The 17,542-nt window shown below is 39.1% G+C and overlaps 1 protein-coding gene across 2 annotated transcripts in view; it reads right to left on the reverse strand.

The window, feature by feature from the left end:
• Positions 1–17,542, reverse strand: part of PSD3 (pleckstrin and Sec7 domain containing 3) — a 496,191-nt gene that overhangs the window by 146,566 nt on the left and 332,083 nt on the right. For both annotated transcript variants that reach the window (XM_060136247.1, XM_060136248.1), the window contains one exon: positions 12,548–12,591. In XM_060136247.1, coding sequence (XP_059992230.1) covers positions 12,548–12,591 — 44 coding nt within the window. The remainder of the gene's footprint in view (positions 1–12,547; positions 12,592–17,542) is intronic.

Below are 17,542 nucleotides of genomic sequence, written 5' to 3' on the forward strand. Positions count from 1 at the left end.
GCTTAGCACAAAGAAGCTTTATGAATAAAGAATAACTGAGCAAAGGAAGTGGGGAAGAAATGGTGATTCTCCTGCACAAGGGAGCCGAGACCTTCCACAGGCAGTCTGGCTACTTGCACTTCTCACTACAGCTTTTACGTTTTAGTCTTTGTACAGTCTGCCCCCTCCAACCGCCCCCATGTTGTGTTCTTCTTAGGCAGAGAACCTCTCTCTTTTTCATATTTGTATCTAGAGCTCAGTACTGGGCCAGGCACAGAAGCAGCTGTTTCAAAGGTTGTTTGTGGAATAGATGAATGATTAGTAATTCTAGGAGCATTTCACGAGACTAAAACTTTAATATAAATCTCTCTTAATACACATTCAGATGTGACACCTGCCCAGCAAAGACTTTGATAAGAGTTATGTGGCTACAGAAAAGTGAAGCAGCATGGCGATGCCACGGGGAGAGAGGTGGCTGGAAAAACTAATCCTCGCTTTGCTCCTACACTGATTGTGTGACTCTGCATCTGTTAATAAGTGCTTCTTGACTTCATTTGCCTAATACATGAAAGGAGAACACTGGACTGGAGTAGTACTTTTCAAAAAATTTTTCTTCAGTACTGATTACTTAGGAAAAGCAATAATAAGTAGAGCGCCAAATACATCTTTTAAAAGGATAAAAATGGGGCTGCTTTGGTCATTTGAAACAGTTGTGACACTTGTGTGAGGTAGAACTGTGTCCCTGTCATCCTCCCCTTTTCCCTCATTCACATCACCTAGGGAGGCCCCCAGACATCTCCCTGAATGCTAAGGCTCCATGGAACCCATTTAGATAGCCAATGAACTCTAAGTTCCCTCTAGCTAAAGCATCCCATAATTCTATGATTTGATTTCTTCTAAGGCTCTAAAATCAACGTCATATCCCATTTACCATCACATCAAAAATAATAAGGAGGACTCCCTCTTGTGAGAGCACCAGGATCACAACTAGCTGCTGGACAATCATCGACAGGAGGACACTGGAGTTCACCAAAAAAGATACCCCATGTTCAAGGACAAAGGAGAAGCCACAGTGAGACGGTACGAGGGGCACAATCACAGTAAAATCAAGTCCCATAACTGCTGGGTGGGTGACTCACAGACTGGAGAACACTTATACTACAGAAGTTCACCAACTGGAGTGAAGGTTCTGAGCCCAACGTCAGGCTTCCCAACATGGGGGTCCAGCAATGGGAGGAGGAATTCCCAGAGAATCAGACTTTGAAGCCTACTGGGATTTGATTGCAGGATTTTGACAGAACTGGGGGAAAAGAGACTCCACTTTTAGAGGGCAACACAAAGTGGTGTGTGCATCAGGACCCAGGAGAAGGAGCAGGGACCCCAGGAGAGACTGAACCACACCTACCTGCTAGTGTTGGAGGGTCTCCTGCGGAGGCAGGGGGTGGCTGTGGCTCACTGTGGACACAAGGACACTGGCAGCAGAAGTTCTGGGAAGTACTCCTTGGCATAAGCCCTCCCAGAGTCTGTCATTGGCCCCACCAAAGACCCCAGATATGCTCCAGTGTTGGGTTGCCTCAGGCCAAACAACCAACAGCAAGGGAACCCAGCCCCACCCATTAGCAGTCAAGCAGATTAAAGTTTTATAGAGCTCCGCCTACCAGAGCAACAGTCAGCTCTACCCACCACCAGTCCCTCCCATCAGGAAACTTGCATAAGCCTCTTAGATAGCCTCATCCACCAGAGGGCAGACAGCAGAAGCAAGAAGAACTACAATCCTGCAGCCTGTGGAACAAAAACCGCATTCACAGAAAGGGAGACAAGATGAAAAGGCAGAGGGCTATGTACCAGAAGAAGGAACAAGATAAAACCCCAGAAAAACAATTAAATGAAGTGGAGATATAGGCAACCTTCCAGAAAAAGAATTCAGAATAATGATAGTGAAGATGATCCAGGACCTCGGAAAAAGAATGGAGGCAAAGATCGAGAAGATTCAAGAAATGTTTAACAAAGACCTAGAAGAATTAAAGAACAAACAAACAGAGATGAACAATACAATAACTGAAATGAAAACTACACTATAAGGAATCAATAGCAGAATAATTGAGGCAGAAGAACGGATAAGTGACCTGGAAGACAGAATGGTGGAATTCACTGCTGTAGAACAAAATAAAGCTAAAAGGATGAAAAGAAATGAAGACAGCCTAAGAGACCTCTGGGACAACATTAAAGGCAACAACATACGCATTATAGAGGTCCCAGAAGGAGAAGAGAGAGAGAAAGGACCACAGAAAATATCTGAAGAGATTATAGTCGAAAACTTCCTTAACATGGGAAAGGAAATAGCCACCCAAGTCCAGGAAGCACAGAGAGGCCCATACAGGATAAACCCAAGGAGAAACATGCCAAGACACATAGTAATTAAATAGGCAAAAATTAAAGACAAAGAAAAATTATTAAAAGCAGCAAGGGAAAAATGACAAATAACATACAAGGGAACTCCCATAAGGTTAACAGCTGATTTCTCAGCAGAAACTCTACAAGCCAGAAGGGAGTGGCATGATATACTTAAAGTGATGAAAGGGAAGAACCTACAACCAAGATTACTCTACCCGGCAAGGATCACATTCAATTCGATGGAGAAATCAAAAGCTTTACAGACAAGCAAAAGCTAAGAGAATTCAGCACCACCAAACCAGCTCTACAACAAATGCTAAAGGAACTTCCCTAAATGGGAAACACAAGAGAAGGAAAGGACCTACAAAAACAAATGCAAAGAAATTAAGAAAATGGTAATAGGAACATACATATTGATAACTACCTTAAATGTCAATGGATTAAATGCTCCAACCAAAAGACACAGGCTTGCTGAATGGATACAAAAACAAGACCCATATATATGCTGTCTACAAGAGACCCACTTCAGACCTAGGGACACATAGAGACTGAAAGTGAGGGGATGGAAAAAGATATTCCATGCAAATGGAAATCAAAAGAAAGCTGGAGTAGCAATACTCATATCAGATAAAATACACTTTAAAATAAAGAATGTTACATGGGCTTCCCTGGTGGCGCAGTGGTTGACAGTCCGCCTGCCGATGCAGGGGACACGGGTTTGTGCCCTGGTCCGGGAGGATCCCACATGCCGCGGAGCGGCTGGGCCCGTCAGCCATGGCTGCTGAGCCTGCGCGTCCGGAGCCTGTGCTCCGCAGCGGGAGAGGCCACAGCGGTGAGAGGCCCGTGTACCGCAAAAAAATAAAAATAATAAAAAAATAAAATAAAATAAAGAATGTTACAAGAGACAAGGAAGGACACTACATAATGATCAGGGGATCAATCCAAGAAGAAGTTATAACAATTATAAATATATATGCACCCAACATAGGAGCACCTCTATACATAAGGCAACTGCTAACAGCTATAAAAGAGGAAATCGACAGTAACACAATAATAGTGGGAGACTTTAACACCTCACTTAAATCAATGGACAGATCATCCAAAGTGAAAATAAATACGGAAACAGAACCTTTAAGTGACACAATAGACCAGATAGATTTAATTGATATTTATAGGATATTGCATCCAAAAACAGCAGATTACACTTTCTTCTCAAGTGCACAAGGAACATTCTCCAGGATGGATCACATCTTGGGTCACAAATCAAGCCTCAGCAAATTTAAGAAAACTGAAATCATATCAAGTCTTTTCTGACCACAACTCTATGAGATTAGAAATGAATTACAGGGAAAAAAATGTAAAAAACACAAACACATGGAGGCTAAACAATACATTACTAAATAACCAAGAGATCTCTGAGGAAATCAAAGAGGAAATCAAAAAATACCTAGAGACAAATGACAATGAAAACATGACGATCCAAAACCTATGGGATGCAGCAGAAGCAGTTCTAAGAGGGAAGTTTACAGCTGTTCAAGCCTACCTCAAGAAACAAGAAAAATCTCAAATAAACAATCTAATCTTACACCTAAAGGAACTAGAGAAAGAAGAACAAACAAAACCCAAAGTTAGCAGAAGGAAAGAAATCATAAAGATCAGAGCAGAAATAAATGAAATAGAAACAAAGAAAACAATAGCAAAGATCAATAAAACTAAAAGTTGGTTCTTTGAGAAGATAAAAAAAATTGATCAACCATTAGTGAGACTCATCAAGAAAAAGAGGGAGAGGACTCAAAACAATAAAATTAGAAATGAAAAAGGAGAAATTAAAACAGACACCGCAGAAATACAAAGCATCCTGTAAGATTACTACAAGCAACTGTATGCCAATACAATGGACAACCTGGAAGAAATGGACAAATTCTTAGAAAGGTACAACCTCCCAAGACTGAACCAGGAATAGATAATATGAACAGACCAATTACAAGTAATGAAATTGAAACTGTGATTAAAAAACTTCCAACAAACAAAAATCCAGGACCAGATGGCTTCAGAGGTGAATTCTATCAAACATTTAGAGAAGAGCTAACACCCATCCTTCTCAAACCCTTTCAAAAAATTGCAGAGGAAGGAACACTCCCAAACTCATTCTATGAGGCCACTATCACCCTGATATCAAAACCAGACAAAGATACTACAAAAAAGAAAATTGCAGTCAATATCACTGATGAATATAGATGCAAAAATCCTCAACAAAATACTAGCAAACAGAATCCAACAACACAATAAAAGGATCATACACCATGACCAAGTGGGATTTATCTCAGGGATGCAAGGATTCTTCAATATACGCAAATCAATCAATGTAATGCACCATATTAACAAACTGAAGAAGAAATACCATATGATCATCTCAATAGATGCATAAAAAGCTTTTGACAAAATTCAACACCCACTTATGACAAAAACTCTCCAAAAAGTGGGCACAGAGGGGACCTACCTGAACATAATAAAGGACATATATGACAAACCCACAGCAAACATCATTCTCAATGGTGAAAAACTGAAAGCATTTCCTCTAAGATCAGGAACAAGGCAAGGATGTCCACTCTTGCCACTATTATTCAACATAGTTTTGGAAGTCCTAGCCATAGCCATCAGTGAAGAAAAAGAAATAAAAGGTATACAAATTGGAAAAGAAGTGAAACTGTCACTGTTTGCAGATGACATGATACTATACATAGAGAATTCTAAAGATGCCACCAGAAAACTACTAGAGCTAATCAATGAATTTGGTAAAGTTGCACGATACAAAATTAATGCACAGAAATCTGTTGCATTCCTATACACTAATGATGAAAAATCTGAAAGTGAAATTAAGGGAACACTCCCATTTACCATTGCAAGAAAAAGAATAAAATACCTAGGAATAAACCTACCCAGGGACAGAAAAGAGCTGTATGCAGAAAACTATAAGACACTGCTCAAAGAAATTTAGATGACACCAACAGATGGAGAGATATACCATGTTCTTGGATTGGAAGAATCAATATTTTGAAAATGACTCTACTACCCAAAGCAATCTACAGATTCAATGCAATCCTTATCAAATTACCAATGTCATTTTTTACAGAACTAGAACAAAAAAATCTTAAAATTTGTATGGAGACACAAAAGATCCCAAATAGCCAAAGCACTCTTGAGGGAAAAAAAAAGAGCTGGAGGAATCAGACTCCCTGACTTCAGACTATACTATAAAGCTACAGTAATCAAGACAATATGGTACTGGCAGAAAAACAGAAACATAGATCAATCGAGCAAGACAGAAAGCCCAGAGATAAACCTACGCACCTATGGTCAACTAATCTATGACAAAGGAGGCAAGGATATAAAATGGAGAAAAGACAGTCTCTTCAATAAGTGGTGCTGGGAAAACTGGACAGCTACATGTAAAAGAATGAAATTAGAACACTCCCTAACACCATACACAAAAATAAACTCAAAGTGGATTAGAGACCTAAATGTAGGAGCAGACACTATGAAACTCCTAGAGGAAAACATAGGAAGAACACTCTGTGACATATATCACAGCAAGATCTTTTTTGACCCACCTCCTAGAGTAATGGAAATAAAACCAAAAATAAATGGGACCTAATGAAACTTCGAAGTTTTTGCACAGCAAAGGAAACCGTAAACAAGATGAAAAGACGACCCTCAGAATGCGAGAAAATATTTGCAAACGAATCAACAGGCAAAGGATTAATCTCCAAAATATACAAGCAGTTCATGCAGCTCAATATTAAAAAAACAAACAACCCAATCCACAAATGGGCAGAAGACCTAAATAGACATTTCTCCAAAGAAGACATACAGATGGCCAAGAAGCACATGAAAAGCTACTCAACATCACTAATTATTAGAGAAATGCAAATCAAAACTACAATCAGGTATCACCTCACACCAGTTAGAATGCGAATCATCAGAAAATCTACAAACAACAAATCCTGGAGAGGGTGTGGAGAAAAGGGAACCCTCTTGCAGTGTTAGTGGGAATGTAAATGGATACAGCCAGTATGGAGAACAGTATGGAAGTTCCTTAAAAAACTAAAAATAGAATTACCGTATGACCCAGCAATCCCACTACTGGGCATATACCCAGAGAAAACCGTAATTCAAAATGACACATGCACCCCAATGTTCATTGCAGCACTATTTACAATAGCCAGGTCATGGAAGCAACCTAAATGCCCATTGACAGACGAATGGATAAAGAAGATGGGGTACATATATACAATGGAATATTTCTCAGCCATAAAAAGGAACGAATTTGGGTCATTTGTAGAGACGTGGTTGGATCTAGAGACTATCATACAGAGTCAAGTAAGTCAGAAAGAGAAAAACAAATATCGTATATTAACGCATATATATGGAACCTAGAAAAATGGTACAGATGAACCAATTTGCAGAGCAGAAATTGAGACACAGATGTAGAGAACAAACGTATGGACACCAAGCGGGGAAAGAGGAGGGAGGGGGGGCTGTTGGTGTGATGAATTGGGCAATTGGGATTGACATGCATACACTGATGTGTATAAAATGAATGACTAATAAGAAAGAAAGAAAGGAAAAAAAGAATAAGGAACATAAGAGGTAAAAGACCTGTATTTGGAAAACCATATAACACAGATGAAAGGAACTGAAGATGACTCAAACAGATGGAAAGATATACCATGTTCTTGGATTGGAAGAATTAATATTGTTAAAATGACCATACAGATTCAATGCAATCCCTGTCAAAATACTAATGGCATTTTTTTCACAGAACTAGAAAAAATTTCAAAATTTATATGGAAACACAAAAGACCCCGAATAGTCAAAACAATCTTGAGAAAGAAGAAGAGAATTGGGGAAATCACACTGCCTGTCTTCAGACTATACTACAAAGCTACAGTAATCGAAACAGTATGGTACTAGCACAAAAACAGATGCACAGATCAATGGAACAGGATAGAGAGCCCAGAAATAAAACCACACACTTATGGTCAATTAATCTATAACAAAGGAGGCAAGACTATATACAATGGAGAAAAGATAGTCCCTTTAATACGTGGTGCTGGGAAAACTGGACAGCTACCTGTAAAAAAATGAAGTTAGAACATTCTCTAACACCACATACAAAAATAAACTCAACATGGATTAAAGACCTCAATGTAAGACTGGATACTATAAAACTCCTAGAAGAAAACATAGGCAGAACACTCTTTGACATGAATTGTGGCAATATTTTTTTGGATCTGGTCCTAAAGGAAAGAAAAACATCATTAAACAAATGGGCCCCTTAACTTTAAAAGCTTTTGCATAGCAAAGGAAAGCATTGAGAAAACGAAAAGACAATCTACTGAAAGGGAGAAAATATTTGCAAATGATATAACCAATAAGGGGTTAATACCCAACATATACAGACAGCTCATGCAACTCAACATCAAAAGAACACACAACTGGATTAAAAAATGGGCCGAAGACCTGAAGGACATTTTTACAAAGAGGACATGCAGATGGCCAACAGACACATGGAAAGATGCCCAGCATCACTAATCGTAAGGGAAATGCAAAATCACAACCATGATGAGATATCACCTCACACCTGTCAGAATGGCTATCATCAAAAAGAACACAAATAACCAATGTTGGTGAGGATGTGGAGAAAAGGGAACCCTCATACACTGTGTATGGGAATGTAAATTGGTGCAGTCACTGTGGAAAATAGCATGGAGGTTTCTCACAAAACGAAAAATAGAACTCCCATATGATCCAGCAATTCCACTGCTGGGTAAGTATCTGAAAGAAACAAAAACACTAATTGGAAAAGATACATGCATCCCAATGTTCATAGCAGCATTTTTTACAATTGCCAAGATATGGAAGCAACCTAAGTGTCCATCAACAGATGAATGGATAAAAACAGATATGGTGTATATATACAATGGAATACTACTCAGCCATAAAAACGAATGAAATTTTGCCATTTGCAGAAACATGGATGGACTTGGAGGGCATTATATTATGCTAAGTGAAATATGTTAGAGAAAGAAAAATACTGTATGATATCAATTATATGTGGAATCTAAAAAATATAACAAACTAGTGAATACAGCAAGAAAGCAGCAGACCCATAGATGTAGAGAACAAACCAGTGGTTACCAGCGGGGAGAGGGAAGGGGGGAGGGGCAATATAGGGGGAGGGGATTAAGAGGTACAAACTATTAGGTATAAAATAAGCTACAAGGGTATATTGTACAACATGGGGAATATAGCCAATATTTTATAATAACTATAAATGGAGTATACCCTTTAAAAACTGTGACTCACTATACTGCACACCTGTAATGTACATAACATTGTACATCAAGTATACTTCAGTAAAAATAAAATAAATCAATATCAAGATCTCCCCCATGCAAGTATATACTACGAAATCCTACAAACTTTGAAGTAGCAACCCTTTTCCTGTAACTATTATCTAAACTTACACAACTGTAGAAAATCTCTCAGGAAATGCAGTTCCTTGCACTGTTGCTATTATTCTTTCTATAGACTTTTATATAGACTTCATTACATATAAGCACTATGCGCCTCAAAGGAGGATATACAGGGACAAATCCAGACATGTATAACTTCCTTAAGCTTACAGTCTTAATGGAACATTCCTATCAATAACTATAACTGAGAATAGAAATCACTGTGTCATCAGATAAAGTAAAGATGTTTAAAGGCTGAGATTATTTCTGGTTGGTAAGATCAGGAAAGAATTCATGGAGCATGTTATGAGCTGGGCTGTAAAGAATGGCAGGGATGTAGATTCTAAGCAGAGGTTACTTTATGAGCACTGTCCAAAAAGCCAGAAGCCATGGGGCAAGTGCAGGGAATGGCATCTAGTGGCAGCTTTGTTGACATACAGGGTGTGTGAAGACAAGTACGGGGAATAAAATAGATTACTGGCACAATGTGCAGAGCTTAATGACATTTTAGAGCAGAGGAGGGCTTCAAAACAGGTTAAAGTAGAGGAAAGAGGCTGGAGGCGGAGACAGTCAGGAGGCAGAAGCAGGGATGTCTGAACTCGGAGTGCCGCAGCAGGAATGGTGTGGGGCTGCTGGTGGGGCCAGTTCCGCAGGAGCGAACGAGGGGCCAGAGAGGTTCAAGGATGATGGGAGCCCAGAATCTAGGAAATACTGGTGCCATTAATAGAAGTGGAGAACATGTGACGAAGTCTAGAGACAGATGATGAGTGCTGAGTGCAGAGGAAATGTCCTGCAGAAAAATGCAAATGTTGAACTGAAATCTGGGAAAGAGGGCAGAGCTGCATATAAGGTAAGAATTTTTAGATATGGCAGATGAACTCTTAAGACTGAATGAGACTGATGAGAATGGGACTTTAGTGAAAAGACAATTCTAAGTGCTAATCTTCGGGAAATACTAACATTAATGGCTAATAGGAGGAAAATGAATCAGAGAAGGTGTGACTGGAGAGATATAAGGAAAACTGGGGGAGCACAGTATTACATACAGTTACACACATGCATATATACTTACTTATGAATGAAAAAGCTTAGCTCTTGATCTGAAGATCACATAAGTTGATATATGGACAGCAGGGTTTTCTAAAGTGTGTTCTAGGGCAGGGGTCCCCAACCCCTGGGGATACCAGTCCGCAGCCTATTAGGAACCGGGCCTCACAGCAGGAGGTGAGTGGCGGGAGAGTGAGGGAAGCTTCATCTGCCGCTCCCCATCACTCCCCACGGCTCCCCACCGCTTGCACTGCCACCTGAGCCATCCCTCCCCACCCCCCTCTGCCCCCATCCATGGAAAAACTGTCTTCCACAAAACCGGTCCCTGGTGCCAAAAAGGTTGGGGACCACTGTTCTAGGGAACACTAGTTTTATTAGCTGTTGAAAGGTACTTCATTATCAAAACAGGACTCAGGGATCAAAAAGGTTAGGATATTGGCCCTTTATCTACTGAAGAAATTCAAAGAGTCCATCACACTGACCCATAAAACCTTTTTGTTTTATATCCTCTAGATAACAGCAGTGTATCTAGACAAGGAGCCAGCTTGAGAAATACTGATACGTTGTAACGTTTCAAAATTCACAGAATATTAAAACTGAAAAGGACAGCTGTGATCATTTCTTCCAATCGCTTCATTTTATACGAGAAGAAAGTTAATTATATGATAAATTACTGTATTGCCTTATTCTTGGTAGGTGATGAATAAATGTGGATAGGAAACCGTATGAACAAGAGAGAAATAAAAAGGGACATGACAAATAAAATAGAAATCTGAGCTTTAAAAGCTACAATATTAGTTACCATTTGAGAGGTAACTTGCTTTATGCTTATTGTTTTAGAATATTTCACAGTGTCATCCTGAAGAGGAAACTGAGGCCTCAAGGATCACATGGCCAGTGGTCCAGCTGGTACACAGCAGAGCTCGAATTCAAACCCAAATCTGTCTTACTCTTGAAATCTGGGCTCTTGAACACAATGCCCTGTTGACCTGACAAGAGGGCCAAAGAAGAATCCAGTTCTTGGGTAAACATCCACCCTCATCCATGGATAGGGCCCAAGATAAAGCTTTCTTATACCGAATTGACACTATATATAAATGTAAATAAAACCTAATGTAGCAAATTCAATATATCAAAAATCTAGATTTACAGAACAGATCCTCAGGAGTATATTTATTTGCTTTTAAAAATAAATTTATAAAAGAATCATCAAAATATTCTCTCTCACAATATGAATATATTTACAATTATTTCATTCTATTGATTTTTTCGAGAGTAGACATCTTGCATAGGTCAAGATACGCATTTCATATTTCAGCAAGGGTCTAAGTATATCATTTATGAAATTTTTCTAGGAAACTCACTTTCATTCATGAGAAACAAGTCCAAAAATAATCGCTTTGGACCTCAGGCCATGAATTCATATTAATTTTAATGAGTTTTCCTTGAAATGATACACTATCTCTACTTGAGTCTGGTGATATACATACACAGAAACATAGGCCATCACATATACTTGCAAATATTACAGTCTCATACTTTGAATCCCCAATTTAAAATAGTACCACATTCCCTTACAATTAGTCAAACAATTTAAGTGGTATTGGTATTTTTTAATTCATTCTAGCATGTTATATGTAAGATCTAGTCAACTGGTAAACCATTTTTCCACAGTGTGCATTATGAAAGAATAAGATTTATTCCCCCAAGTTATGATTTGTAAACCTAAGTTCACTGTAGATGGCTATGTTAGGTAACATGTCAGAAAAATATTTATGAAAGCTTAATATCAGTGAAAATCAAAAATAAAATTCACATGTAGTTCAAATTTAAAAACATATTTGGCTCTAATTTTCTTGATAACTGGATTAAAAATTTAGTAAAGATTCTGCTCTAACAATTTCTAAAAAATTAAATTCTTAACTGCTATATTGATTAGTAGAAATTTACCAAGGGTGGTTTTCTTGGTCTACATAGAGTTAGTTATAATTTATCTGTAATACTATCTCCCCCAAAGTATGTACCTTGAAACCTTACATTTTACTGTCAAAATAGGTTCAGGAAACATTGCAAATTCTATTTCTCTCTTACAGATTGACAATAAACATCAGCACTGTACAAGCTCCTGGAAGTTCTTCAGTTAAAAAAAAAATTAGCTTCATTTAATCCATCATTTCTTAAGCTTATCTATCAATATCCTGGTATAATTAGTGTCACAGGAAACAGGATTAGAAAACCTTGCTATAATGATAAGAAGGAGATAATCAGAATCAGTGTATGGTACCCAAATCATCTGTGTTAGATTCTGGAATTTATGTAATTTTACCATATTTTCTTTTTGAATGCTATTTTTTATAAAAAGATAATTGATTGCATACAAGCATAGCAAACAGCTTAAAATAAGAATAGGAGCATGCTGGGTACCAAGAAAAAGACATGGGATACTCAGGGTTTATGTGTCTTATACAAAGTAGGTAAGACACTGGTGTAAAATGAGAACAGTTGGTGCAATTAACCCTTCTCCAGGGTCACCGCTAAGGCACAAAGAAAGACAGTAAGAAAAGAGCAAGTAGTTCATTTACTAAATGGCTGACATGCAGCATACTTACACTGCCCATTCAAGCTTCTCATTCTTGATTGAGTTGTACAGAGCCTGTAAAGAGAGAAAACAAGATGGAATTATTCTTTTCACCCTGTTTCACATTTTGCGTTCAGCAAATGACCAAAGCCAAAAGGCTTGAGTGAGTCAGCAAGCAACTCCCAGGGCCCTTGTGGGTCATCCTATTGGTACTGCAGAAATGAAGAAAACACAGGTGAGGCTAAGGAGCACAGGGCAGGTAGAGCTCTGTGAAAGAGAGAGACTTTTCATGAAGTAAAAAACGTCATTTGTAAGACACACAACACTGTACTACATTTTACCACAGTAAAATATAGGACATGATTAAAATTAGACCATGTACTCTATTTTTCTTATTCAAAATATGGTCTTATAGTTTCATTGCTTTGGAAATTTCAATATTCATACCTTTTCATTAATGGACTAAATATAACTGTTTTCATAACAACTTAATGAGTAAGACACATGGAAAGGAGACTGAAGCCCAATTATGGGAGACTATCTCAGAATAATTTCAGAGTTTCTATGCCAATGACTTAAACAGCTTTTTGTTTTGTTTTGTTTTTTTATTGGGATAAAGTTGCTTTACAATGGTGTGTTAGTTTCTGCTGTACAGTCAAGTGAATCAGCTATATGTACATGTATATGCCCTCTTTGTTGGATTTCCTTCCCATTTAGATCACCACAGAGCACTGAGTTCCCTGTGCTGCACAGCACATTCTCATTAGTTACCTATTTTGTACACAGTAGTGTATATATGTCAATCCCAATCTCCCAATTCATCCCACCCTCCCTTTCCCACCCTCGGGGTCCATATGTTTGTTTTCTACATCTGTGTCTCTATTTCTGCTTTGCAAATAGGTTCATCTGTACCACTCTTTTAGATTCCACATATATGCGTTAATATACGATATTTGTCTTTCTCCTTCTGATTTCACTCTGTATGACAGTCTCTAGGTCCATCCACATCTCTACAAATGACCCAATTTCATTCCTTTTATGGCTGCGTAATATTCCATTGTATCAGAATGGCCATCATCAAAAAATCTACAAACATTAAATGCTGGAGAGGGTGTGGAGAAAAGGGAACCCTCTTGCACTGTTGGTGGGAACGTAAATTGATACAGCCACTATGGGGAACAGTATGGAGGTTCCTTAAAAAACTAAAAATAGAACTACCATACGACCCAGCAATCCCACTACTTGGCATATACCCTGAGAAGACCATAATTCAGAAAGAGTCATTTACCAAAATGTTCACTGCAGCACTATTTACAATAGCCAGAACATGGAAGCAACCTAAATGTCCACCGATAGATGAATGGATAAAGAAGATGTGGCACATATATACAATGGAATATTACTCAGCCATAAAAAGAAACGAAATTGAGTTATTTGTAGTGAGGTGGATGGACCCAGAGTCTGTCATACAGAGTCAAGTAAGTCAGAAAGAGAAAAACAAATACTGTATGCTAATGCATATATATGGAATCTAAAGGAAAAAAAATGGTTCTGAAGACCCTAGGGGCAGGACAGGAATAAAGATGCAGACGTAGAAAATGGACTTGAGGACATGGGGAGGAGGAAGGGTAAGCTGGGACAAAGTGAGAGAGTGGCATGGACTTATATACACTACCAAATGTAAAACAGATAGCTAGTGGGAAGCAGCTGCATAGCACAGGGAGATCAGCTCGGTGCTCTGTGACCACCTAGAGGGGTGGGATAGGGAGGGTGGGAGGGAGACGCAAGAGGGCGGGGATATGGGGATATATGTATATGTACAGCTGATTCACTGTGTTATACAGCAGAAACTAACACACTATTGTAAAGCAATTATACTCCAATAGAGATGTTTAAAAAAAAAAAAAAAAGCCACATGCACTCCAGTGTTCACTGCAGCACTATTCACAATAGCCAGGTCCTGGAAGCAAGCTAGGTGTCCATGGACAGAGGAATGGATTAAGCAGCTTTTATGGGTCCCACCTCCTGACTCTGCTTTACAGTTGGTGAGTGCCGCACTGGCGGGTGCGGTGGTGCAGCAGACAGAAAGCTTCCTTGGAGCCTCCAAGGCTCCGTCCAGGCAGCAGAAGACTGCCCCACCACACCTCCCAGCTCTGGCGTCACGTGTAAGCTCCTTGTAATCACGTTGTTCCACTACAGCTAATCCAAGAAAATGCTACCCACACCTCTAGTTTCTTACTTTTGAGTGAGATGTTATAAAGAAAACACAAGTGCATCTCTAAGATATAACAGCAAATTGCGTTGAAGAGAGGACTATGTGTCTAATAACATGATGCAGTTGGAACATTTTTCTTTAAAGAAGGATTTGGACTTATGAGACTCATCTCATTCACTCTGAGATGGGAAAAGGGGGATCAGATGCCATCCAACCCCTCATCTTTCACATGAGGAAATGGTAAGTTCATAACATTTCCCAGGCAGCACAGCAGAGCAGAGGCAGAACTGCCTTGTAGATCTATCTTCTAAGTGTGAGAGGAAGTCTACATGTGTGTGATCAAAAAGACTGCATCCAGCTAGTGAACTCCCTTTCTAGCAAAGCACGTCCCAATTCAGGACAAAGATGCTTAGTTACAGATTTTATATTATTTAAGATGCGATACATGTATCCTTAGCCAGTGTCTTGACAGACTCCATGGGAGTTCTTCAGTGTGGCTACAGTAGTCAGTTTACCTACTGTATAATTATGGGAGCTAATAAAACTTAGGACACATTTCATCATTATCAGGGTATGGTAAAACGTGTCCTCAAATACAGAAATGGTAAAACATCAAAAGAAAATAAGGGGTAAATCAAGGCACAAAGACCATGCTATAAATTGGATGTTCTTTTTGAAGAACTCAAATTCACTCAAGAACTAGGACAACCTATTATATAGCTAATGTCTCTTGAGTCTGCATGTACTGAAGTGCAGAGTCAATGTCTAGCTCCAGCCTCAGGAGACTCTTGCTGATAAGCGTCTTTACATTAATTCTATTCCTTGTAGGAGCCGTCCTGAACCCACAAGTAATAGTGGGCTTTTCAGAAGAGACAGACCATTAAAGGTTTTTTATACACTATCACTCTCAATACTAACCAGAGTAATTTAACAATATGGTAAAGATTAAAAAACTACCTGTTCATAAAGGTAGAAAATGATATCTAAGCAACTAGAAATTTTCCAATAAATTCAATTCTGCCCTAGATCATTTTTTTTTTCAAATTTTTTGCCTGTGAGAATATTTTCTTGAAGAAAGAACTGAGTTTCAAATGAGAAGATTCTTGTTTCCCTGTCAGCTGCACATCACACAACAAACTCTATTATAAAGGGTCTTGTAAAATTCAACAAACTTGCTATATTGTAGGTTAAGTCCTCTTTGTGTAAATGATAACGCAACAAATCTAAACACGGGATATTAGCCTTATCCTTTTCAATGAAAAAATTACAAAGGGATTTTCCTCAATCTTTTTAGTGCTTTATGATAGTCCATTATTTCTCTTCAAAAAGGAAAATTTGCTTTGCAAATGCATCCAACACTCATATACCCTGATCACAACTGCCTACCCTTGTATCCACTTCGTTAGGAACTGAAGTCCCTTGATTCCCCCTCATCTCTAGCCAACAGTCCTCACATCCTTTCCCAGGCAGCCCATCACCTCAACCAGTCTTGATGGTACTTTCCACTTCTTTGTCCCATGGCCTTTCTGTTGTACCTGAAAAGAAACACTGTAACTCTTGACCAATCCTATTCTGACTTCACATTATATTAGTTAAGGTTTCTTTAGTTTCAAATTCAAAAATCTAAACTCTACCTTAAGGGTAAGGGGGACCTAACGTTTATGTAGCCAAAGCATAAAAAAGATCCAGATGGAGCTGGCCACAGGGACACAGGAATTTAAAATTCTACCTCCTTGTCAACCATTTCTCAATAAAATTGGGAAAAAAACATAAACTCTGCCCCCTCTACTTTCAACTCTTCTCTTTCCATCCCAAACATCCCCACTCCCTGTTTCTTTGCTACACAAGAAACAATAAACATGTCCATATCAACAGCACCCATTCACATCTTTGTATCTCTGAATAAGAGAAACCCACAGTTCTTTTCTCCCAGCTCCAGTTTGAAAAGATTCCAACTGGTATGATGTAGGTCACCTGTCCTCCGCACTGATCAATCCATGTGCCTGGGAGATGAGGAGTTATGATTCGGCCCTTCCCTGCAGTCAAGGGGGCTGGGGTATCTATTACAGAGGGGTGGCACTGACTGGCCGCAAGTGCAGACCTCCTGAGCTCCTGGTAGGTGACTAATTCAACATTAATAGAGAACATTAACAACAGTACACACTAACATCTCACACTTCCGCAGAGCATTCATTCATGAGTCTCTTTTAACTTTTTTGCCATTTTCCCTAAAATGTATCTGCATTGGCATCTGTTCTTTCCTCCTTTCTGACAGGAAGGGAAGGAGTGGTCCATGCCTGCCAGGCTAAGCCTCTAACACAGGTCCTGACCTTCCCTTTCTGGGGTAACAGCTCTTCCTTTACCTGCTCCCCTCTATCAGCTTTCAAACCTGTGCAGGTCTCTCCAAACCCCATCTCTGCAATTTAGTTGCCACGCTTTGCTCCTCAGAACCTCTCCTGAGAGAAGTTTCAGCAATTCTTACCTCCGCTTGATCTATTCTCTTCAATCTAGTTTCCATCCCTGTTCCTCCATTAAAACTTATCACAACAAATTCATCAGCTTTCCTCGTTCAAGGCCACTCTAGTGTTCTGTATCTCTTCACCTTCAGCAGCACTGAATACTCTCAAACATTGAATATATTCTTCCTTATTTTCTGTGACACAATACATAGTTTCCTGAATTTTCTCCTATCTCCTTTGACAATCCTTCTCCTTACTCATATCTTCCTCATCTTATCCCTTAAATGTGGCTGAACCTAAGGGTTTATCTTCGGCCCATGTGAACTCCTGTGAAGTTCAGATTCATGTGTCA

This window comes from Lagenorhynchus albirostris, chromosome 21 (assembly GCF_949774975.1).
Source record: "Lagenorhynchus albirostris chromosome 21, mLagAlb1.1, whole genome shotgun sequence".
Lineage (NCBI taxonomy): Eukaryota > Metazoa > Chordata > Mammalia > Artiodactyla > Delphinidae > Lagenorhynchus > Lagenorhynchus albirostris.